This window comes from Syngnathus leptorhynchus, chromosome 15, assembly GCF_054491065.1.
Source record: "Syngnathus leptorhynchus isolate UIUO chromosome 15, UIUO_Slep, whole genome shotgun sequence".
Lineage (NCBI taxonomy): Eukaryota > Metazoa > Chordata > Actinopteri > Syngnathiformes > Syngnathidae > Syngnathus > Syngnathus leptorhynchus.
In genome coordinates this window covers 4,590,489-4,614,829 of record NC_141209.1, presented here as the reverse complement: position 1 = coordinate 4,614,829, position 24,341 = coordinate 4,590,489, and the positions used below count along the sequence as shown (strand labels likewise).

Here is a 24,341-nt window from a genome sequence, read left to right as displayed (position 1 = left end):
ATAACTGAACAAAATATCTTTAATAGATATAAACATTTTGTACACATCACAGGTGAATGGAACAAGAGTCACATGTCGTCACACGTGTTCGGGATGAAGGTTCAAGAAGGGGCCTCTGTCTCGATACGCTTTTCGCTGTTATTAAAGTCATTATGAAAATTAGCAATGATGGTGCAAATTGTGAGGAGACGAAAAAGAGGCTTACTGGAAGTAGATTTTTTTTTTTTTTTTTTTGGAGGGGGTGGGCTTAATATAGAAGCACACAGAAAAGCACCAAAGGCTGCAATCTTACAATATTTGTTAACATAAAATCCAGATGAAGGATCACATGGGAGGCTCTCAGCATGCATGGTAATTCCATGTTTTGTAATAATTCACATGTCAACATGTCTTCTCTACATATTTTTTAATTTATATTTATTTGAATCCCTATAGGGAGATTCTTAAAGGGGAATTTTCAGGGTTTTTTTTTTCAGTGTAAGCTATAATTAAAAAAAATTATACATATATTTATTAAAAAATAAAATTATGAAATAATTTACTCTATGTGGTGTCTGATGAAATATTACTGAAAATTCTTAGCTAACCATCCCATATAACTATCAGTTTTGGACCCCTTCTCAACCATACAGTCAATCATTTCAACCGATTTGGAGGCATTGGAAGTTAAAATAAAAATATTTTAACATATTATGACTTATATACATTTACTGATATTTTTCCAGATGAAATACACAAATTTCTCTGCATCTGATTGTGTAGCGTACACGGAGGTATCCCCCACCTGTTTATGGCTGCTTTTTTTTTTCTTCAGTAACATCAACATATTCATAAATATTCTTTAAATATCTCTTCAAAAAGGGCACGGGGCAGGTGAGAAAAAGAAATCATATATTTACAAGATGGTGGAATAAATGTGCCGTCAAAATTATTTCACTGACAACCGTAATCTGGCCTCTTTTTTGTTTTGTTTTTTTGTACAAAAGATATACTGTTTGCATCTGCAATTGTACAATTGCAAATTGTTACAATCGTTTTACACGGGACAGACACCTGACTTTACAGTGTTTACAGGATGTGCTATGCAAAGGCTGTCTGTTTACTCACAATGCTACAATAATGGGATACATATATATATATATATATATATATATATATATATATATATATATATATATATATATATATATATATATATATATATATATATATATGTTCAATAAAATATTCTGAGTTACCACTGTGAAATAAAATAAAAAAAATCAATATGTCCTACGCCAATTAGCGTCTAAACCCTCTCAGAAGAATACGAGACATTTATTAACTGCGTCTTTTGTTTTAATTGGTTCTTTTCTCTGACATGCAGGGACAAGTCTGCACCATAGGTCAGTTCTTAAGCATGCGTGCTCGGTCAGTTGTAACAATCGGATGATGTTGGCACTGGTATGACGTAAACACCAAGAGAACGCGTCTGTCGGTTTTAAAGAGCACAAGTGAGTCCTTCTAGAAGGGTAAAAAAAAAAAAAAGACGCGCGTACAGCTGAGTTTTAGTGGTCGTACTTCCTTTGTGGCTGCATTGCCGCCATCGTCAATTCATGTCGATGGTGTTGAAGACCCACTCTGTGAATTTCTTAAGCTTGGCTGAAGCGCTGTACGACTCCTCTAGGAGGCGCTGGTTGTCTTCGCGCAAGCCCTGAATCTGAATTTGCAAGGACGCTTTGGCATCCTTCTCCTGCAAGAAAGAGAGCTTAGTGAAGCCTAACCTGTGTTACTGTCTGATAAAATCCCCTGTTTGCTGTCTAATAGAAAAATAGTGCTTTGACGCCATCTGTTTGCACCTTGTACGACATAACATGAATCATAAAATGTAAAATATTGTTTGTACAATCAGTAACGATTTTAAAATGGCAATAATTGAAGTCAGCAACAAATGAATCCACCTGACATTATTTCCTCCATTCAAAGTCAATCCAACTCACCTTCTTCAGGTCTTCCTGTAGTGCCTTCACCATTGACTCCAGTTGGCTAACTTTGCCCATTAAACAGGCTGGTATCTCGCTGTGAAAAAGAAAGAAAGACAAACAAAACATTATCTCAAGACAAACTTTGGCACTTGTACAGGTGCTTTAAAATGCAGCAATTTCACAGCACAGTTGAGCCCTGGACACTAAAATCCTCCCCTGGTTCCGGTCTACCGATTCTACTCCACAGCATTAATGAGCTATTTCCTCACCTAGTGGCCTGGAGCGTTTATTTACTTAACTTCAGAGAGTAAAACGTGTCTATTAAGTGTAGGTCATTTGTTAGGTGTGAGGTCTTTTTTTTTTTTGGGAGGGAGATTCCTGTTTGATGTTTCCATGTGCCACTTACACACAGTATGATGTATGAAATGCTAATCTACAAAATAAAATGAAATAAAATGAAATTTGGTGTGCAAATGGTCCAAGGCCGGTGACTGGATGACTCTTACCCAGGTGAAGGCTGTCTTAGTGGGGCTGCCTGTGGCTCAGCCTGCTGGGGACTCACACCTGCTGGGCTCTCAGCCACGGCAGCGTTCTCCTCCTGGGCTGCCAGGTAGACCAATCTCTGTTCTGTAGAACCAAGCACACACAGATTATTATTCAGAAATGTAGAGAAAGCGGTCCAACAGTGAACCCCTTAGGTTGTGATTGGTCTTGCATTAACATCATCTGTACAGGGGGCCCTCCGGTTCAAATATTCCAACATGAGCCTACCCTCAAAGGCCTTGGCGGCATCTACCAGGTGGGCCCAGTCCAGTGGGCCATCTGTCTTGGTGTCAGGGAGGGGCATAAGGGCAGGATCCTGCACTTGCTGATTTGCCTTCTCTTGCTCCAAGTCGGTGCTCTCAGGAGCGGAAAAGTTTCCTGGAATAAAATATAGGAAGCGTAAAATGAAACCCCAAAACCCTGTGTCCATGCTATTTAGCGATATTAGCACAAGCGTACCTGAGGATTTGCGTGGCGCTCGACGGCTGGCTGCGTTGCGAGCGGTGGGCGAACGCGGCACGGTGGAGCAGCTGAACAGAAGGTCTGTGGGGGTGTCATGCTTGTCGCTGGAGATGGACCCCCTCTGCCCGCTATAGATGCTCTCATCTGACAAGGTTCTCTGGAGGGTGCGGCGGGTAGGTGTCGGAGCAGGGAACGGCTTTGGGGGGAGGAAAAAAAAATTTTTTTTTTATCAATATGCAATCAACTTAAATCAACTTTATTATCATATCATAGTCCGGCTCATTCCCGCCACCCAGAAAAAAAAGACCAAAAGAGGAAAAAAACATGACAGGTTTTTCCAGAACATTTTGTTTGAACTCCCAACGACTTTTTGAAAATTACTGTTTGAAAAGACCTCCTCATGTGAAGAGTTGGAGTGTGTTTGCGAATTGCAAATATTGACACTCCGCCGTCATCTCATCACAGGCTTCCTGTTTGAGCCCACCAGAAACTTGTAAAACTTCCACTTGATGTCAACGACAAATTGCCGTTTTACTTTATAGAGGTCACTCTAAATGGCTATATTGAATCATCTGCCTCGGTACCTTCTCTTCACTGGTGGTGGGGGGAGGGCTGTCAAGCATGATGAGCTTCTTCAGGTCTTCTTCCAGGTTGGACTTGGCAGTGTGCCGCTGGGGTGACTGCGAGCCCCGCAGGTTGGCTCTGAGCTGCGGCTGACTGACCAGTAAACCATCGCTCTGGTGCCGTCTGAACAGAAAAAATAAAATACTTCACTGCTAGCTTTTCAATTAAAGAGAAACTGAATGGATTTTTTTTTTTATTAGCTGCATCTTGGTGACGATCAAATGCTCTTAGCTGTCTACCACAAACTACCTCATGGTGTCACTGTTGCCTACATTGTATTATTTTTTTTAAAAAGAGGAGGGGGCTGATGTGGGAGCATGACAAGTGAGCCTATATATATTCACTCCCAGTCAGTCATATATCAAATAAAACAGCAGGAAGCAGAAGGATGCAGCTCTCTCCCTACCCTGAATGACAACTTGGACCAGATCAGTCTTAAAGTATTCAGAGAAAAGAGAGAACGTACTTCCGAGTGCTGCCAAAGTCAATGGAGTTGACGGTCCCTCCGGGTTTTTTCCATCCGATTAAGAACTTTGAGGTGGCCCCCTGTCTCGGATAGAAGGTCTTGGGCCCCGGGGAATTCTGGGAGGTGGGTGAGGTGTCGGTTGCCGGCTCCTCTTGGTTTCCGGAAGGGCTAGAAATCGGTGTGCTGCGAGGGATGACAGAAAGATAAAGCGCCTATTGGGATATATGCCATGTCAACATGAATTGGGGAAAAAAAAAAATAATCTGGCATCTTCTAGATGAAATCTGATACATACTAGATGTTCACTGAATAAAAATGTTTTTCCAGTTGCATGCTGATTAATTCAGCCCGATGAAAAACAGGACACAATGTCCTTGCATCGAGCTCATCATCTGCATCTGCAGAAGTTTTCGAATTGTGTGTGCGTGTGCGCACGTGGATGCACATATTATAAAACAAAGCCTCCAATGTACACGTCGAGTTATTTCTGGCTGGGTGAAGAAGCGAGGGAAGGGAGCTTTGGTTGATTCAAAGGAAGTGGGATTTAAAAGAGGAGGGGGGAAACAGTGCTGAGCTCACAGTCTGCTTTTTTAGCAACTTCAAGCATTTCCTTTCTATCATGGATACTGGGGGGGATGGAGAACGCACGCACACACACACACACACACACACGCAAGCACATCCTTTGTTCAAAACCCAAACCGCAGAGCGTCTGACTTTTTCGCCGGGGATGATGCAGGATGTACTGTGGTACCTTGACGAATTTAATTTGTTCCATGACCAAGCTGGTAACTCAATCTACTTGTATAACAAATCAATTTTCCCCATTGAAAAGAACTGAAATACCATTAATCAATTTCAGATGCCCCCAAAGAGAAAAATTAATTATGAAAGACATCGCTATATTATATGAAAACATAAAAAGATTGTAAGAGATGAACTAAATGTATATTACATTCCCTATACATACTCTTCATTGATTTAGAAATAAATTCAACAAAATTCGACAAAAATTCAACTTGAAGTATAACTTCGAAGAACAATCAGAAAATAAATTAGAAACAAATAAAGTATAAGACATTAAAATAATAGCAAAAGAATATCGAGAAAACATCGCTGTATGCTTTTTGGCCTCTTGGGGGCAGTGTGGTGCACACTTGGCAATACACTTAGAAAAAAAAGACAGAAGAGGCTAACTTTGATTAATTACGAAGAATATATGTCTGAGTATTTTTATGTTATGTTTACGTAAAATTATGCTAATTTTTGCTAGTCGATCAAGTGGATTAAGATTTTGCTAGCTTTACGATGGTAATGTAGCATCACTGAATCTGAAATACATTTGAGGACAAAATAACAAGTGAGTGCACACCTGGAGTGGGAGGCGGAGTCACTCAGGGTGTAGGAAGCTCCATCTGGGAAGGCTGACGGGCTCTTCAACGGATTCTCACCACCTTGAGGAGCGAGGGAGTCTGGAGCGGGCGGCGAGGAGTCTGCCCCACTCTGCCCGCCCGTTTCGTCCTGCCACGGGATTCCGTCGGCGGTCCTGAAGGCGGCGTTGGAGGAGGCCGTGCTGCTCTGGGTGGCGGTGAAGGACGTGGCGTCGATGCCGCTGTCTGTGGACGCGCCCTGGAGGTAGGCGCCGAGCTCCAAATCCCCGCGCACTCCTGACCGCGACCCCACCTCGTACCACTTGTCGTCGCTGTGGGCGGAGCTTGAGGCATTGCTTGACAATGTGTTGCTGCTGGACTGGCTGGAGGAATAAGGAGCATCAACCTGTGCAAAACAAAAGACAGAAAGGTTTGACATCTCAGAGCACGTCGGACATGTCCACATGTCCTGCTCACCTTAGCGCTTTTGTTGGGTGAAATATGCCCACTCAGCTCGGGTGGCTGGAGTCGAGGAATGAGCACCTTGGATGTTTCTGCCAGCGCCGACACGGCAGACAAGAAATTAGCTTTTTTTTTCTTGGACCAAGTCAGTTCTGATTCAAGTACTGTAATAAAAGACACTTGCTCTTACCTTGAGTTTTTTTTCCCCCTTGTGTACACGTAACCTCACTCTCGCCATTTCGGGACCAAGCGGCTCCTGTGCCGGAGCCCATTTTGATGGCGCTAGCACTGTCACCTGGCAACAGTCGCGCAGACGACACATGGGACTGGCAGTTGTTGTTATTAAACCTACAAGAGAGGCGCCACAGGGGTATTACTTGAACTCCATCAGAATCACTGGAAGCTCCAAACTTGTTTAAATTTTAAAACATGTTTCATCACCGGACTGCATTATTATTCTTATTATTTTTTAGTTTTACACCTGAAATGCACTTACCCCTCAGGCATAGACTTCTGCCTCCAGTGGTTGGAGCTCATGTTGTCGGTGTAGGGCAGGCCAGAGGGGGAGTTTGTGTTGTGAAGCGTGCGGCCCATCACAATTGAGCAGGCGAGGGCGTAGTTTTCATTTCCAGGTGAATACCTGTGAGAAAACAAAACGTCAGAGACAGCACCAATGTATCTTTAGGTTTGATCACTTTGGGCTTATAGGGCAAACCTTTTAGGAACTACGGGTCGACCGTCGCTGGACACACTGCGCGGCATGACAGCAGAGTTGCCAAAGTCCGCCGGAGGGGCCTTGATGAGCGTACCGCCCGAGCCCGCAGGCCGCGTCTGCGGGCTGGAGGATGTTCTGGGCCACTTGGTGTTGCTGTTGGTGGCCGGTCGGAAGGGGAATTTCAACTCATAGGGCATTCCCTCCTTGTGATTTTTGTAGTCCACTAAGGGCATGTGATAAATTTCCGAGCAGCCTCTGCGGAAAGAAAATGTTTTGTATTATATTGCGAAAAGCTAAAAAAACAAGAGGTATGCTAATAGTCCAATTACCTGCGCGGCGTGGAGTCTTCGTGCGGAGGAATAATGACCACTTTGACGGTGACGGATGTCCTGAGCAGGTCGATCATCTGTTCGTGTGACAGCGAGGCCACGGCGACCTTGCAGATCTCCACCAATCGGCTGCCTTGCCTCAGCCCGGCCTGCCAGGCGTAACCGTAGGGCTCCACCTCGGCCACGATGCCTTCAAAGTTGACGTGAAAGCCCAGTTGACCCAAGGCGTTGCGACGTAGCGTCATCTCGGCGGTCTGACTGCCCTTGGTCAGAAGCTAAGTTGGAGGATAGAAAAAAAACAACAACAAATGAAACCAGCACTTGAGTCAAATGTTTGTTGACAAGCAGAGACAGACTGACCTCTAGTCTCTTGACCACCTCTCCAAAGTCTTCCGTGTTGTTATTGATGGAACGAAGCGATACGCTTTCACCACGTTCGTAGAAGATCTTCAAGGAGGCGGGACTTCCGGTTGACCAACCGATCACGTCGCGGGTGGCGCAATTAAACACAACGGCTTTGGCTTCCTGATCCAGGAGGATTACGAAATCGTTCGAAATGGCCAACAGGCATTCCCGTTCCGCGCCTGCCACCTGGTCTTCAGCGTGAACTTGCCAAGTGATGGCGCCCAAGCTCTGGAGCTCCGCCCCACTGTACGGCCGCGTTTTCTCCCGTCGCTTGTGCGCCAGGGAAATAAAGGGAAACTTCCCAGTGGGTTCCACTGGAGTATTAGTCACATGACGCTCAGCCAAGTCCCTCAAGTACTCCTGCCGTGTGCGCGTGGCCATGGCGCCAAACTTGTCCGACTTGTGAGCGGCGTTTTCGGCGTTAATGACTTTAGCCAAGAGGAAGTCCCTGAAGACGGAGGACTTGGGAAAGGTCACGCCCTTGGGGACCGGTGGACCAAATGGGGGGACGTCCTGGGAGCGGCTAACAGCCACACTGTGGAGAAAAGAAAAGAGGTTATTAAGGTTACTGCCAATCACTCGTTTTCGGTTTTGCTCCGTGGTTGGCTTTAGTTAAAAGGACACTAGCTGACTCTTTTTCAAACATCATAAAAGTGCATACAATAAAGTCACTCATACAGAAAGTAAGTGAGGGGGGGGGGGGGGGAGTAGCCTTGAAAAAGCGGCTATGACACTTGTGACAAGTTTGCATCTACTTCATTAAACACATCTACTGGCAGTAGGAGAAATGTTGCAAAGTCCGCCTGACTAAACCCAAGATATAAATACTATACATCCCATCTTAGTTGACAGCGTAGCAGCCAACCTGCCACTCTCGGCGCTGCTCCGGTTTGGACGAAAGCCACCGTGGCTCCAGCTCGCAAACAGCCTTCATTTCCTACACAAAGAGGGAGTTACGCAAGATGTCTCCGCGGCGGGGCAGCGGTTGAAAGCGGCAGATTAGCGCCCCGCTGGCCCCGGGCCGCTCCTCTAATGCTCCGTTCTGGCCCGGTGTGACCGGGGACATTATCGAATCCCAACAGCGAGGTATTAATATCCTGATGACTCAACAAATTATAGCGATCAAACACGCTGCACGGAACGACATGTGGAATGCGTTTGTGCGTGGGTGTAATCCGTTGAAATTCTCGTCAGGGATCCAAACCCCTGCATCAACAACAACAACACAAGAAGTCGAGAACTTACCTCCCGGTCCCACGGTGACAATAGTAAAGTGGGTTTTAAATCACGCAGACCAATTAAACTCTGTCATAGGTGAGAGGTATCCATGGGAAGAACTCTTAACAATCAGGAATTAATCTGTTAAAGTGAGGCGGGGGGGGGGGGGGGGGGGTCACCTCTGGGTGGGGTAGTTCCACTATTGTCCCACACCTCTCAATTTCATCCAGAAGAAAAACAAGGAGGACCAGAATGTCAGCTTTCTTTGAATTTAAAAAACCCAAAGATCCAAACAGGAATTTAAGTGTCCGTTAGTCAGTTTGTAAAAAAAAAAAAAATTGCCAAAAAAGGCTTTTCAAATAATTTAGTCCAAGGCAATTTTGACCCGTCCGCTCCTGAGGTAGTCTCGCTGTGCTCTGGGAAACTCTGCCCTCTGCAATCCTTCCCGATCACATGCATGTCTGGTTCAAGTGAGCACTTCATGTGCATGCCGCTAACTCCTTCAGACCTCTCTGGCTCATGCTGCCCAAAGGCAAAGTAGCGGGGCTGGGAGTAAAAAGCAAAGCGGACGCTTCTATTGTCAGCATGCGTGGAGAGCGAGCCTCGCGAAGAAATTAGTGAGCGAGCGAGGCAAAAGTGTGTGCGAGCAGCCATGAGAAAACGGTACGGAGAGAGACGGGAGGAGAGGTAGCGATAATATGTACACACGGTGTGTGTATATTTGCTTGGAGATGTTCTATTCAAAAGAGGGAGCGGACACGGTGAGAGCAAGAATCAGCCAGGCCACAATATTTGAGTCATTCCAAAAATGAAGGTCATTTCAAAAAAACTTAAAATAAAGAAGCATGCCCCAGTTGCTGACACAGATTCATGTTTTTTTCCCCCCCTTTATTTACTTTCAGTGTGACCCATGCCTTCCGGTTCCGGACAACGCTTTTTGTCTTTAATGCACTCCTGAGTGGTGAGGAGCTTACGGGGTTATTGCAAAGCATGCAATAGTGCGACTTAGTTAGAATTATTACAGGTATTCTCCATCTCTGGATGTGGTCTTATTCATAGCTGGTCATCGTAACATCCATCATCTTGTCAGCCTCAAGGTGGTGTGCTCAAAATGGACTCAGAATATAAACTGCAGACCTTGGGACAGTTGACTCTAAAAATATTTCATTTTGTCTTGGCAGCTACGGTATGTGTCTAGAATTGTGATTTATTTATGTATTTATTTGTTTATTTCTTTGTTTATTTATTTATGTATTTATTTGTTTCTTTATTTATTTATTTATAGCTCTTCTACTGGAACAAACTCTGTGAAATGAGGAAAATTAGGCAGAGAAGGTCTCCTACCTGTAGCAGGTGTTATCCGAGCAGGGATCGTGCACCCTCACAACAATGAAAACATGTTGAAAGTGAGAGCGAATGGCCTTTGGGGTGAAGGGGTGTGCACCGGGCTCCTGGAACACAATGGTCACGATGTCGTTCCCAATGTGGCGCTTTCTCAGTAACTGATCCAAAGACACACAAGCGCAGTCATTCGTTAGAAAGAAGCGATAAGGTCAGAAAAACATCCGACAGCCAAAAAAAAAACGGTATTTTGTTCAACATACTATTTATTTACCTGTTGCTTATTATTCGGTGTGTAAGGCAGCAGAGTGGACACGTGGAACATGAGCTCGTAGTCCTTGTAGGATGTGTACAGCGAGTGTGTGCCTGTGGAGTCCGCTGGAGAGATTGGGGAAAATAAATTGTTAGCAAATGTCCTAGGGGCCGGATGTAGCTGCATTTGGAGCCAAATGCGGCCCACGGGCCGGAGGTTTCATAAACGTGCTTCAGCGAGTGTTTACTTTTAGTGTCCAGCTGGGCTCTGTATTTGGTGAAGCCCTTGAGGCGAACCTTCTCCCCTAGCAGCTGCAGGAACTCCTCCAGGGCGGGGCCCGCCATCTCGTTGTTGTACATCTCCTCCTCCGTGCTCTGGCCGGCTCGGCAGTACATCACGCCCACCTTTACCTGGAAACTCAGCTGGGAATGACAAAAACAAACACAGTAATTCCTTCAATCCGGTAATCACGGGGACTTCCTGTGGAGCTTTTGAAGAAATCTTACTCCTTGCTCGTCCAGTTTCATCAGCTGCTCTGTGACTTTGGGGGTGTTTAAGGCCAGTCGGAGGCAAGATAGATCCAGTTCTGGGAGAATATATTCCAGGACCTCTTTAATGGGCAGCCCTCGGGCAGTGCCATGCTTGGAGGTGGAGAGCATGGCATCCTCCAAGATAGAACCTCTGAGTGTTGTGAGCTGACGGGACAAAAACGACAAGGTTGATAAGACTGACATAAAATGCACTCCCCAACATTTTTCTTTTTTTTCTTAGTGAATGAGAAAACCGTAATAACAAAATTCCTTCCCCAAACATTAAAAAAAAACCACATCATTGACTTAAAACAACAGAAGAGAATTCAAGAGCAAATAAGGAAGATGTGGGAGTCGGAATCCTCGCAGTACACAGAGTCCACATTGTGCTCTGAGTCTGAACTCAATCACTTTGCTATCATACGCAGCCCGAATATTTTCTCTATTACAGGCCTTGAGACTGTCGTCTTCACAATGAACCTGTGTTTGCCATATTTGGGAGGTAGGCCGCAAGTGGTTACTCCAGTTTTTACGCATGTCTGTGTGTGTATGTATCTCACTTTGGGAAGAACTACTGACCTCACTTGTTCTGAAGATGAGGCGATAGTTATACTGCTGACCGTGCTCCTTGTCTTCTTCCAACTTTTCTCTGCGCAAGCTAACCGCCACCGGACCTAAAGCGTCATCGATCCCAAAGTAGTTCCAATGTTCTGAAGGCAAAAAGAAGATAGTGAAGGAATATCGACGCAATATATGTCAGAAACAAAGAAATTCTTACCCCTTAAGTAGAAGAACTTTCGGTAGTAGTAAGCACCAAGGTCCACGTGCTCCACGATGTACTGTTTGGCCTTTTCGCTGAGCGTACTCGGGCCCTCCTTGGGTCCCTCCAGCACGGCTACGCCGGCGTTGGTGCAGTGTGTGCTTAAAGAGCTTTCATATATGTTTCCTTCTCCGTTTAAATTTCCGGAGCTACCCGCGACACCACCAACAAGTCCATAATAGTTTGCTCCCAACCTGTGCCTACCGTTGCCGTCGGTGCCGATTTCGTTTCGGAAACAGGGGCAACCGAGTAGCATCTCGTTGCTTTGTTCGTCCCCTGAATCCAGTCCGGGGCTTTCTCGGGAGTCGAGGTCCTCCTGGCTGCCACTAGGGGAGCTGTACGGGAGGCTGTGGGTGGATGAGAGCGTGGAAGTCGCCGAAGCGACGGCGGCGGCAGAAGCCCCGGTGGTGGTGTTGTTCTTCCTCCTGCTGGCGTTCTGCCGCAACTGAATGACTTCGTTGAGGTCGAAGAGCGTGCTCTGGACGTCGTAGTGAGCGAAGCCTTTCTGACAGACCCACGGTTTTAACGACGGACACGTCTCATCCAGTCGACTGTCCTCGACATCCGATCCGGTTCTCGGAGAGTCCGACTCTCCTCGTACGTTACGAAGCTTACGGAATATAGACTCGCCCCCGGTTTCGGATTTCGTGCGTCTCTTTGGAGGTTTCTCCCTGTCTTTGGGTTTCGGAGGCTGGCCGTCCACGGCGGTCTCAGAGAGGTCACGGGTGGCCTGCTTGGCCCGAACATTCAGCATGTCCTCCAGTTGTTCTGGAGCTGGGCTACGCTGGTCTACCTCCCCTTGGTAGCCTTTAAGCATTTCAAAGAAGCTTTCGCCAGCAGCCCCGTGTTGGTCTATCGAAGATGTGCTGCCGTACTCGCGGTGAAGAGGCGACCATTTGGGGGTTGTCGGTGAACCCCATTCCTCGCCGCTGTCTCCGCCGGCTTCCATCTCACTGATGGTCATGTCACTGTTGCTGCGCTGACGAATTCGCTTCTGTTGTGGGTTCCGGCGACCTCCGTAGTCTCCGGGTGCTAGATACCGAGCGTCCGTGCAGTAGTTGTTCGCTTGGGCCTGCGTTCGATTCTTTAAAGTATTGTGGATATTTCGCAGCATTGACGAGTCCTGAGGGCTGATGATCGATCCTAATTTAACGTGATTTTTTAGAGGAACGCTCATGATTTCAGGCGGCGTGGCCGTGTACCACAAAGCCCGTGAAACGTCCTTCCTTGGCGGCCAATCGGCCACACGTGCCCTTACGCCCATCTTGGGTACTCCCGCGCTCACGGTACCGTGGACGTTGTCCGTGCGGGTGGGCGCAGCGCCGCCGCCATTGACCACGCGCAGGTGGCGAGGGTAAAACTCATCGGTGGCAGGGACGGAGCCCCCGACGGTGCAATCCATTGGTGGGCGCTTAAGGCTGGTCATGACACGAGCGCCGAAGGCTAAAGGCACTCAGAAAGTAGACATGGCTGTCTCTGGAATGGATTGCTGCTCCCTGACGTCATGAGCAGGTTGATTGTCAGCAGGAGAAAAAAAAAAGGGGGGGGGAGGGGCAAGCCCGACTGTTCCTCACTCAAGCTTGCATAGCAGTTGCCCCTGCGAGAAAGCCCCCCATTAGCATGTTTGTACTCCAAACATTGACCTGAAAAGACAAAAAATAATCATTAGGCACATTCTCGTACTTGTTTTTGTTTTCATGTGAATATTACAGTAGCCCCACAAAAATAAAACTGGTGCATTTTTAATATTTTCAGTGCACATCTGTGTACTTCTTCAAAAAAAATTATACATATGACCTCATTTTTTTCCCAGATTTTTTTTCCCCCCATTATTTAAACCCTAAAACGTACGCACACGGTATGCCTGGTATATCAAGCCAATTTGGCACTTGGATAGTGGAGGAAATGAGAGTCCCACTGACTGACTGACTGAGCCTGTGATCCTATTAGCCACAAGAACTCAATGTTCACTGTGACGGGGCTGCAGCAGCGAGGCATTCACATCAACAGCATCACAATGAACTTTATTTATTGAAAGTAAAAACAAATATCATAAGCATCTCTAAATTAATCTCATCACAAGTATTTGTGTACGCTGCATGTCAAACTCCATCATACATACTATTGTCCTTTCTGCTAATACAGAATAGCCGCTAATGCTAACATGTCATACATACAAATGGATGCGTCTAGAATGCTGGTGGTGGAAAAGCACAACACAAACGCATATCCCTGAAAAAGAAATTGCTTATCTCCTCGCTCGCAGACAAAAACGGACAATGGCGGCTGTCGGAATAAAAGGTATAAATTGCCTAGCGGAGCGTGTGTGTGTGTACACGTTATTTGTCAGACAAGCAATTAAAAAAAAAAAAAACCAAGCAATCTTATTTTTTTTTCCTATCCTGTCATCCTTACTCTAGCCATTCTCCGCCACCCTTTGACTGGTCTGAAGGTTATTTCCAGAGATCTAAATGTGCTGACTAGGTGAGTTTAATTAGCTCTGACCTCCTCTTTGGTTAGTGACTGCAGAGAGATGAGTAAAGAACCAAGGCGAGATAATCAAAGAACTGCTTATAGACACAAACGTACAAAGAGGACAGAGAGAATAATAACAGACGACCTGTGAGTGACTCACACACACAAGAAAAAGGAACTTTCAGTGGTAGGAGGCAAATGAGGAGAAAAGATGAGTAGTGTGATGATTAAGGAACAGACTTGTTACTCAATCCAAAGAACAAGTCCCGACTGGTCTTCAATACACTTATTCACAAACAACATGTTTTCAAAGTTGTGACAAAGGACGGGAAAGATTGTCGTACAAGCCGGTAATTGCTGCACGGATGAATAGAGCTGAAGGGGTTGTTTGGCCGACACGAACGCTTTTTAGAAAAGCTCCCCTTCCACACAGCCCATGGGTTCGACATGTTCCCTAATCGCACCCGGCTCGAAGGACCCGACGGGCCTGATGGGCAGCAGGCACAAAGATCTCTCTGTCCTGGCTTGGCCGGGGAGTGAGGCCTCATTCCAAAACAGTGAAGTCTTTGAAAAATTATCTGGCAACGGATACTTTGCTCGTCGCTACGGTTGTTTACATGAGCGCTGCCAGGAAAAACAGATGAATTAGATGCGAAAAGGAGTTGCGGAGATAAGGATTAGGCTGAGAAACAAGTATCGAGGAGGGATTTGGTTTTGGAAGAAGCATAAAGGGATGAAACAACTCTTTGACAAGAGTGTGGCAACTATTAGGGAGGGGAATAAACTCTCACGCAATCGGGAATGAGTGTCATATGACGGTCATTAAATAACGCAATCACACACTCACTGTTGATTCAACATTTGGGGAAATGACACAAAATAATGGAAAAAGCAGATTATGGCATCATAGAATCGATACAGTTGTATCAGGTGGACGGATTGATTCAGAAAAGAAAGCTGCCGCAACATCGGTTTGCTAAATCATAACATCTGGAAGAACAGAACTAAGCTCAAACTTGCCAGTCTGGCAACTTGAGAGAAAAAGCAGACAGAAGGCCTTGCTGGCAGACAAACAGCGTCCAGTCACATTCTGGAATGCCACCAATTGGAGAGAGGAACTGATGACTGTTTGCGTGAACTGCAGGAAGAAAAGTAGCAGGGCATGCTGGGACAAATTCTCAGCAACTTTTAAGCTTCTGATGACATCATGACTTCAGGCCCTATCAGCCGAATTGCTCAGGGAGCTCTGACGGACGAGAGGCCCCCCCCCCCCGCTTCTGACAAAGCGAGAGCGTCTCGAAGAGATGAGCATCGTGCTGACGAATTGTTCAACTGACCATAAATGGGTGTAAACATCACATGGCGTCAAAGCGCTTGAAAAACCGGTGACAGCGCGTCACCATTCATCATGGCTATTATTGTGTGAGCGCCGCACTGGCAAAGTGGATTTTATTCACAAGTTAGGATGGAACACTTGGAATGTATACAGACATTGTCTTATCTCGAACACAGCCGTCCGCAATCTTTTCTCTTGTCTCATCTATAAAATACATTCACATGCTTTAACGTTTTTTTTTTATATGGCCAGACGTCGACACTGGATAATGCCAAATGGGGTTTCTTTATTGTAAACAATGTCATTACCTGGGTGGTCCAGGAGGTTTTGCAAGAAATGTCCAATGTTGAAGAGGCACAAAAAAAGTGGATTACACCGCTTAGGTGGTCTGCTTTGTCATTAAATTGACACTAATGCCACTTTTGCACTGCACAGGACAGTCATGGCTCCCTCTTAGCTAAGATTGGAGTTTGTTTTCCCACTTCGAAAAAGAATTGCGGGATTGCAAATACCAATGTCGCACTCAAAGCCTTTGTCTGATGCTAATAAACATTTGAAAGGAGGCTCAAGGTAGCAAAATAACAGCTCAGAGAAGAACAGCGTTAAATTAGCATGCGTGTTTAGTTGTGTCAATGAAGATTCTACCAGAAAATGTCAAAAACTGAACCTCTTGCGATGGTTGTCGTGATAATACTGGAATATTCAAAAATTAAGACACAGCAACAGGTTAAGCTAATGCTAGCATGTATTCCGTTTCTAGCCATGTCGCATCAACCTGCTACCTGGTACCTGGTACCTGCTCAGGATTTAGGAACCCTTGCTGATGAGATACTAAAAACAGCACCAGGTCGTAGCTTCTCTTTCCGACAAAACTGCATTGAAGAATGAGTCGAAGTGCATCGAGTTGAATATTGTGTTGTGGTAAAGAATAATATACGCTGACATCACCTCAAAGCATTTCCCAAAGCATCCAATAAGATTGCTGCTCTGAGACCCTTAGGGGGTAATTTGCATGTTACCTGGAGATGTTGTTGATATGGGAACATTTTCAAGCAATTTCGGAGGGATTTTTAATTTATAGTTATAACCTATAAATGTATTATTAAATGTACGATTATTGCAAACATAAGCGTGGGAATAGTAAAGAACGACGTTTATGTTTCCAGTGGGGCAATTGGAGCGGTTTTTTTTTTTTTTGGTTAACATTTCTCCTGCTGATGGTTTTGTTCAGGAGCTGCTTGCATGGTTTTTTTTTTAAAGTGCAACAGGGGCTTGTCGTCTCACTAATGCGGTCGGCGGTGTGCAGGCTGACGGCGGGTGCGGGGAGAGGGGAAGTGCAGCCTGAAGCAGACCCCCCCCCCCCCCCCCCCCCACGCGCTACCTCAGCTCTCAACTGCTGCAGTTCAGTAGCCGGGTCACCTCATTAGAATTTTTTGCATTCTTCTCCAGGCAGCACTGCACCGAGCGCTCTTCATTATGCGCGACCTCTAATCTCTGCCAAGATATCATCTGATCAATAAAAACAAGTCAGGTAAAACTCCAAATTAAATATACTGTAAAAGGTACAAGCACTTCAATTTGGGCTTGTTTCCAAAAGATTAGTGGATTAATTGGCCATTACATTCGGAACTACTGTACATAATGTTGTACATGCACACACTTTAAATCAATTAAGTATAATCCGATTATAGCCTTTTGATTCACGTTTTTGTTTTAGCACACCCTCAAATGATGTCCTCTTTTCTCCTGAATTGTAGCTCCAATAGGTACTACTGGGTACTATTCCTAGTACCAGATTTGACAATGAATACTTTCTCTCTGAAGGTTTTTTTTCGACATTTTCCAACTTTTAAACAAATACAAAGCAGAGAATGTGGCACAGCTCTGCATAAAAAGAGGATATCAGCAGGGGGTCACATTTTTTAGTCATAGACAGCTCAGGTTTTTTTTTAATGAGTTTTCTCTCACTCTTTGAAATATTACTTGGCAAGTAAATGCCCAATTCAATTTAAGATTGAAAGAAAAGAAGGAAAAAAACCAACAACAATAAAAGCTGTGATGTGTATTATCCGTCTGCTCGGCCACTTGTGACTTAAAGCAGGTTAATTTGTCGGCAAGACAAAAGATTTACGTGTGCGGATGACAGCTAATAGATCGTCATTAAGTTAAAAGCGGCGGAACCACAAGTGGTGCCACTTGAAACTGATGACAAAGACCCGAGTTCAACCTGTCAGCCAGCGCACTGTAACAACACTCCAACTTGTGAAGGGACTTGATTTCACACACAGATTAAATTGCTATTTCTACAACCGTTGCTCCAAATGATTTATTATTTCAGTTGCTACCGCGGTAAAAAGAAATCGCTCGGCTAGAACAATGCGTCATATGGAGCCCAACTAAGATAGTCGGAGTAATGAGTATCCTTGGTAACAAACAAGCCCCCTGAGGCCTTCTAATGAGGGCGACCCATTTGAGGTGACATTCAAAATCTACATTTAATACAACAATCCCTCCTCTGTGATGCCCTTTAGCAGCTCTAACAAGCATTTATATATTTTTTTTGAGTCATAACCTGCTGCACAGGTTACATCAGGTGAGCATTAGCGTTAGTATTTTAATGGCAATGTTGTGGCACTAGAAATAATCTGCCAATAAAAAAAGAAAATTGCAGTCTTGGTTTGGGGCGTTTTTCACGAGCGTTTCTCTTCTCGTCGGGTAAATATCTCTTCATTTGTGACCAATCAAATATGCCGTGCTCAGCAAGAGGCTTGGCTCCCGACTCTGTTTACTCGAGTGTGTTTTGGGATGCAAACGTTGCAGCAAAGTTGGGATTAAAGGGGCAAAACTGAAGCGGGATAATTAACACCGTTGATGCACGGTGGAGGGTTGTTGTGCCAATTTCGGTCAAATCTTTGCAAGACTGGTTCTGGACCACAAAAGTACCGCTAAGAACACCGAGGATATAAAAAAAAGGCAAGCTTGAGCAGAGAGACAGTACACAATGAGGTCATACAGCAAACAATCAAAATGTCAATCACGATTGCGCAAAGACCGCTAGCAAACATTTTTATTTCATGGTATGCCATGCAGCGTGTAAATATGCGGCGGTCACACACCACGCACGTGTGGTGAGCCCACCGGTGGGTTTGGGTCACTGGCGCCGACTCCCTTTCCCCTCGGAAATATAAGTGTGTTATGTGTTCAATAATTATTTTTGAGTGGCCTTTGTAGGAAAAGAAAACTTTAATGATTCATTTGCTTTCAGATTGAAAAGACATAAAAGGAAATAAATGTTTATGAAATGAGGATAAGGTCAGAGGTCAGCAACTGTTTAGGGGGGGCGGAGTCAACAGTGACTTGACAAATTCTCACGGCACAGGTGTCAATATGACAGAAACCTGCGATGTTTAGAAGCCATCTATTACTTCACATCCTCGGCCGGATTACGCATGGAAGAAACAAAACAAGGACCTTTTCATAAAAGACAAATTAAATTCATCCGCCTGAGCAATTTGATAAAACAACTGATGCTTGTTGAATACAATAAAGGCCTGCCAAAACAGGATTGGAAGATATTTGTGCTTGCAAGTTGTGGCTTGCAATGGTTTGATGAGCGGCGGCACACGCAAACTCGCTCGCTGCGGTTTAGCGCGGTCACGAGCTGGCTCCGACACAAGCCGCATGACATTTCGAGCTGAAATGTAGCGATGCAGCTTTTGCACTATTTCTGCTTTCATTAAACACAAAACCTACAAATGCCAGATTACGCAAGAGGAGCAAAATCTGAGATATCCCTGGATCTGATGTTTTGCTTTTGATCGCTTCTCTCACTCAAGCCGAAAGATTGTAAACAGAGACCAAGCCGCAATGTGATATTATCAGATTTTGCAACCGATGCTAACAGTATAGCCGTTATTTTTTCCCCGCAACCGGTTTCTAGTAATTGTCTGTTTATTTGTAAGGATTTTGAAATTGGCAGTTATGAACAAACGTTTTTGCAGTGGACTTGACTTGTCTTTGAATTCTGATGGTGCAAAAAGGGCAAAAAAATCAATTGTCACAACCACACAAACGACAAAAAAAAAAAAAAGAGATGCTGGCTGTCACTTTCTAGTAGCCGAGGGCAACTTACACCTTATTAGTATTCGGGTCAAGTATCGTATCAACAGAGACGTGGCAAGAGCTCACCTCCTCCCCGGCCGGCGATGACAGCAACGTGCCACTTACACCGATTCCGAGGGTCGAAACCCCGGAGGAGGTGAACGACCGAGGCTCGTGTCTCACACATAGCGCCCAACTTTGTGTTGTGCTAGCCCGTATCCAGGAACACATCAATGAAACGTACAGGAAACAGGCAGCCGCAGAGGAAAGACTGTGGGAAAGCAGCCATGTTTGTTATGAACGGACCCTATCTGACCTGCGCACCTGGAACAACACCGCTAAAGACTTCATTTCCAGAGGTGTTTTGGATTTGTCAGATAATACTGACAGGTGATGGATGGGAAGCGGGCCTGAAGAATATTTAGGAATTTTCTTTTAATAACTTGTGCACCTTAATGATGATGAAGCAATAAGTTATTTAATAAATGAGTAAAAAAAATTGTCACAGAGGATAAATACTATATGCACGTATGTATTTTATTGTATACATGTGTTGCTGCGCCATTTGTGGTCAAATGTAAATGCTTTTAAATCCACCTAGTTGTAAATTTTCCGAGCTAGTCAATGCGGTAAAATAAGTTTCATAATAGAGGGATCTTTTTCTGAGTCCACCTGAGATAGTTTGAAAGGTAATCAAACTTGAGGAAAGGAAGTCTTTGAATTACTCTGCTTTCATTCTTTGCTTTCACTATTAAGAGCAGAGCAGGAAGTCAAAGGGTGGAAATGGATGCAAGGCGGAGGATATGCAATTGAGAACACAACCTGCGGCGTGCTTGGACTCAGCAGCAATGTAAGTGTTTGAACAGGCAGCCATGTGTCGGCATTCCGGCGATACTACACAACAACATCACATGTCGCACCTGAACGCGACTAGCGAGTAGGAATGAAGATGAGCTGAACCGACCTGTCTATACGTCGGGATCTGCTTCAAGTTCAGTCATGAACAAGCTTTCAGCATTCCTGCCTCTGTCTCAGATTTCGTCCCACCGCAGGGACAACAGAAAAACCTCTGTGGTTTCTTGCTTTCTATTTTTTTCTGAATTATTTTCCACGCCGCTCGGCATGAGAGGCAGGCCTGCAACTCTGCTTCTGAGTGTTTGGATTTCCCTCAGAAGTGTGTGTAATGTGTTCCAGAGAGGGAAGCAAACCAAACTTGAGAGACAGAGTAGCAACTGGCAGACATGTCCGGACAATAACGAGCAAGTCAAGAGATCGCCGGCGGTAGATTATCATCGGCATCCCAAACGTCAGATTTCACTCTGGAAAGTTGTTTTCTTGTGTTTGTCTCACTTTCGATTCTTTCAAGTGGTTCCTCGCTATCATCTCTTTCCAGCATCGATGTGGTGGTGGTGGTGGGATTTCTGCATAATTGTGGCAGTTGGTTTAAAAGTCGGGAACGGGATGATAGGAATGAGTCAATGCAAGATTTTCCTCTTTGCAAAAAGTTAAAAGACCACCAAGAGAAGCTGAGGAAACTGAACAACAACTCGCCGCACCTGCGAAGGGCCTGAATTATTGTGAATTTCTGCTGGATCGAACTTCCAGAATGTTTCGCAGGGATGGAGGGGATGAGTTGTTCGCTCGGATTTATCCCCGATGAAAGGGATGACATCATCGCCATTGTAGCCCCTACGGCGGCGCACTTTCAGCTCGCGGCCGCTGCGCTGAGGTCGGTTCCGACGAGGACAAAAGCGGAGCATTCCGACCGTGAGGCAAGCAGGAAAGCCATAGTCACACCTCATTACGGTCAAAGCCATCAAGCCATTCGGTCACCAGCTCCAAGCTAGCTGAGGTCATCATGGAGTCATTGGACTATTTCACTATTGGCCAGACGCTCACTGATGTCAGAATTTTAATTAGCTTTTTTCATTAAGCAAGAGAACATCAACCATTGTGCAGTATCGGGTGCCTGATATCCAAGAAGACTGACTTCTCTCCAGAAACCAGTTAAAGAGTCTCGTGCTCTACCGACTGAAGCTAGCTAGGCGTAATTGTCGAGGTAACTGAAGACTCCAGCGCTTAATAACAACGGCAGCAATCACATCGTTCATTATATAATGTAAACAGTTCATTCAAGCATTTGGGGACAACCACTTAGGATAATTGCGTCCCACACATTCCGGAGTGGCCACTTGTGACGGGCCACAAAGCTTCTCTTGTTGTTTGTTGCCTTGTAACTTTGCTTGAGCTATTGCCCCTCAGGAGTCAAAATGGAAACATCAGCTTAGCAACAGGAACCTTCTTCTCTGCATCGTGATCAAGGCGCATATGAAAAAAAAAGAAGTTAAGTAAGAATGCAAGACGTCAAAACAAAAAGTCTGGAGCTGGATTGTTTGTTTTGATTTATGCCCTTTTTCTGCCAAAAAACTGACAGTAACTTTTTTGTCAACTGTTAATTATGGGTCTGCACATTGCATCATTCTATTATGTTGGAATCATAAGAATGTAAAAGGTTCTAACGAGTGGAAATAATCTTCTGAGGGGGGAATTTAAGAATAGAAAAATCAGACTATTTTGCCGTATTTGGTAAAGCTGCAAGTATAAACCCGACAGCGGCACATTAGTACAATGACCAGCATTTGCCGAGCAATTCCATAGCGTTTATGCTAAGCCGTGATTGGCTGTGACCTGAGACGTGATGTCATTTTCACTCGACAGCAATTTGCAAAATGGGCGCCTCCTGATATGGCTAAAAACAACTGAATTTTGCTGCTTAAATCATATTCCATAAATGCAATATTAATGAAAAGTCCATGTTTAGACTAGTGGAGGCACATACAACATATTATTGTAAAGAACATTTTTGGGTTGATTTGTCCTTTAAGTTCTTCCATGAGGTTGGTGGGTCCACTAAACAGCAAATGTGACACACTGGTCAGCAACCACGACCTCCATTGACCAAAAATATCTTATCAGGAGTGTGACTTAGCAGCTATCATACTTAACTCGTGAATGATTTATCCAATTCCAATAAGACTTGCAGGACGGGAGCTAGCATGCCTTCAAAAGGCGCTACAAATATTAGGCTACAGGTTAGCAACAGGTATTTGAAATCTCTGCTGGAAATTTCCTGATACAATGTCTTTGGAGTTCGACTGATGTAGCCGCAGACGAGTCACAACATGATCTTAACGTCCGGAACAATGCTGTATTTTCCTAACCTTGACTGTCAAGCAGAGCGTTGTGGTATATCAAAATAGAGCGTGCATACTTTCCTCTGCGGTGATACACAGCAGCTGCTTACCATTCCCAGAGAAAGCCCAAATAGCAAGAAAGAAAATACTGTGTGATGAACAGTTACAATTCAAGAAGACAAAGCACAGATTAACCACACAAGTGAAGATGGCAGTGGAAGAAACCGTGCCACTGTGGCTCAAGCTAAGCCTTCAAAGAATGCCAAAAATGCTTGATCCTTGTCCAGGGCTGGACTTTAAAGTTGCCCTTCCTTGCTTGACTGTCACAGACGCTGTGATTCAAATAGATGAAGGGGAAATTGGTTTTAATTAAATGGCTTTTTAAAAGGTGTTTTTAAGTACTGGGGGTTGGACAGGTTGTCACAGTGGCATGGTTGTGACTAACTAAACAAAAGCTTTGTTTGCTATGTGGCGCTGCATTGCCACATCGATGCAGCACTATTGAGCCACCGCTGTGTCCTGATTATTTTTACAAATTCAGTTCAACGGACGTCAATTATACGCAAATGTCATGGGCCAGGTTGCGAATAGTGTCGATGGACTGTAGATTAAGTTCATTTCTTGGACATGAAGTTGTACATAAGTTGTTGAAATAGGTCCATCTCATATCTTTTTAAACTTGCTGATCAGAAATTGGCTCCAAAATACTGATTGTGCAAAGCCTACTTTGAATAGTTATTGAGCATTTCTACCCAAATCACAGCCTAATAGAAAATGAACTATACAGTGGTTGTATATTAAATGTTTACTTGTCAACTGGATATCTTTCACAACCCTTGAGTTTGACATAAACACATTGTATGGAAATATTATGGGGTGACTAGACAGATTTTATGATTTTTAAAATCAGAATGGCCCCTCTGAGGGAAACCCAAACTGAGATGAATTTTACATCATTATGGAAAATACAGATGTTAATGAAGTAGCATAGAAACTAACATGCAGTCAATCAACAGCTATGTAACGTTCACGGTACCACCTGTGAATGGGCTCTGGGAGCACCACTGTGGACAATGCGGATTTTTGACAGCAGCAACCACGGCCGAAAGGATTTGAAGGGGTTTTGGTTCCCGACCGACCCCCTCGAGCCTGTTTAGTTGTAATTTTAGGGGAACACGGGTAGGGTCTCCAACACTGACTCATCGCTGCACCTTATTCGCTTCGTCCCCAGGGGTGGCGGCGGCGGCAGAGGTGTACGTGAGTGCGACCACCAAAATGCACCAGTTTCCCCCCCTCCAACACTCACCTTCTGTGCTTTCCGGGATGATTTTCTCTCTCCTTTTTCTTAAGGCTGCAGACACAATTCGAAGCCTTTCCCTTTGTTCGATTCAGCTCCTACAAGTCCTTGACATGAAACTGCAAGACGCGACCTCCTTCATCCACTTCTTCTCGCTGTCTTCTTTTTAACCTTCAAACGTGGCGCGTCAACTCGGCTTTTTTTTAAAATTATTATTATGATTATTATTTTGATCCTAGCCGAGACGCAACTTGGAAGTTTGCTCGGGAAAAAAAAGTTGTGACTTTGCCTCGCTGCGCTATGCAGCTGCTGCTGAAAGGATGAGATCATTCGCTGTGCCTCTCTACTGCCTATCGTCTGCCACCCACCCAGGTCTCGCGAGAAGAGGCGCAAAGCGAAACGTTCCCGTGGCAACAGGGGCTCACCTGTGGTGTCC

General features: G+C 44.9%; 1 protein-coding gene across 1 annotated transcript; it reads right to left on the bottom strand.

Moving 5' to 3' along the window:
• On the bottom strand, positions 1–24,284 carry LOC147045240 (signal-induced proliferation-associated 1-like protein 1). The gene is made up of 21 exons (XM_085932005.1): positions 23,915–24,284; positions 11,461–13,145; positions 11,262–11,392; positions 10,659–10,847; positions 10,400–10,574; positions 10,174–10,277; positions 9,903–10,060; positions 7,296–7,875; positions 6,936–7,210; positions 6,607–6,861; positions 6,388–6,531; positions 6,082–6,239; positions 5,907–5,983; positions 5,432–5,835; positions 4,060–4,242; positions 3,554–3,716; positions 2,967–3,165; positions 2,736–2,885; positions 2,471–2,591; positions 1,980–2,058; positions 1–1,732 (listed from the first exon to the last, which is right to left on the bottom strand). The coding sequence occupies exons 2-21, from the start codon at positions 12,926–12,928 to the stop codon at positions 1,589–1,591; spliced, it is 5,157 nt and encodes a 1,718-aa protein (XP_085788131.1). The 5' UTR covers positions 12,929–13,145; positions 23,915–24,284; the 3' UTR covers positions 1–1,588.
• Between the last annotated feature and the right edge of the window lie 57 nt (positions 24,285–24,341).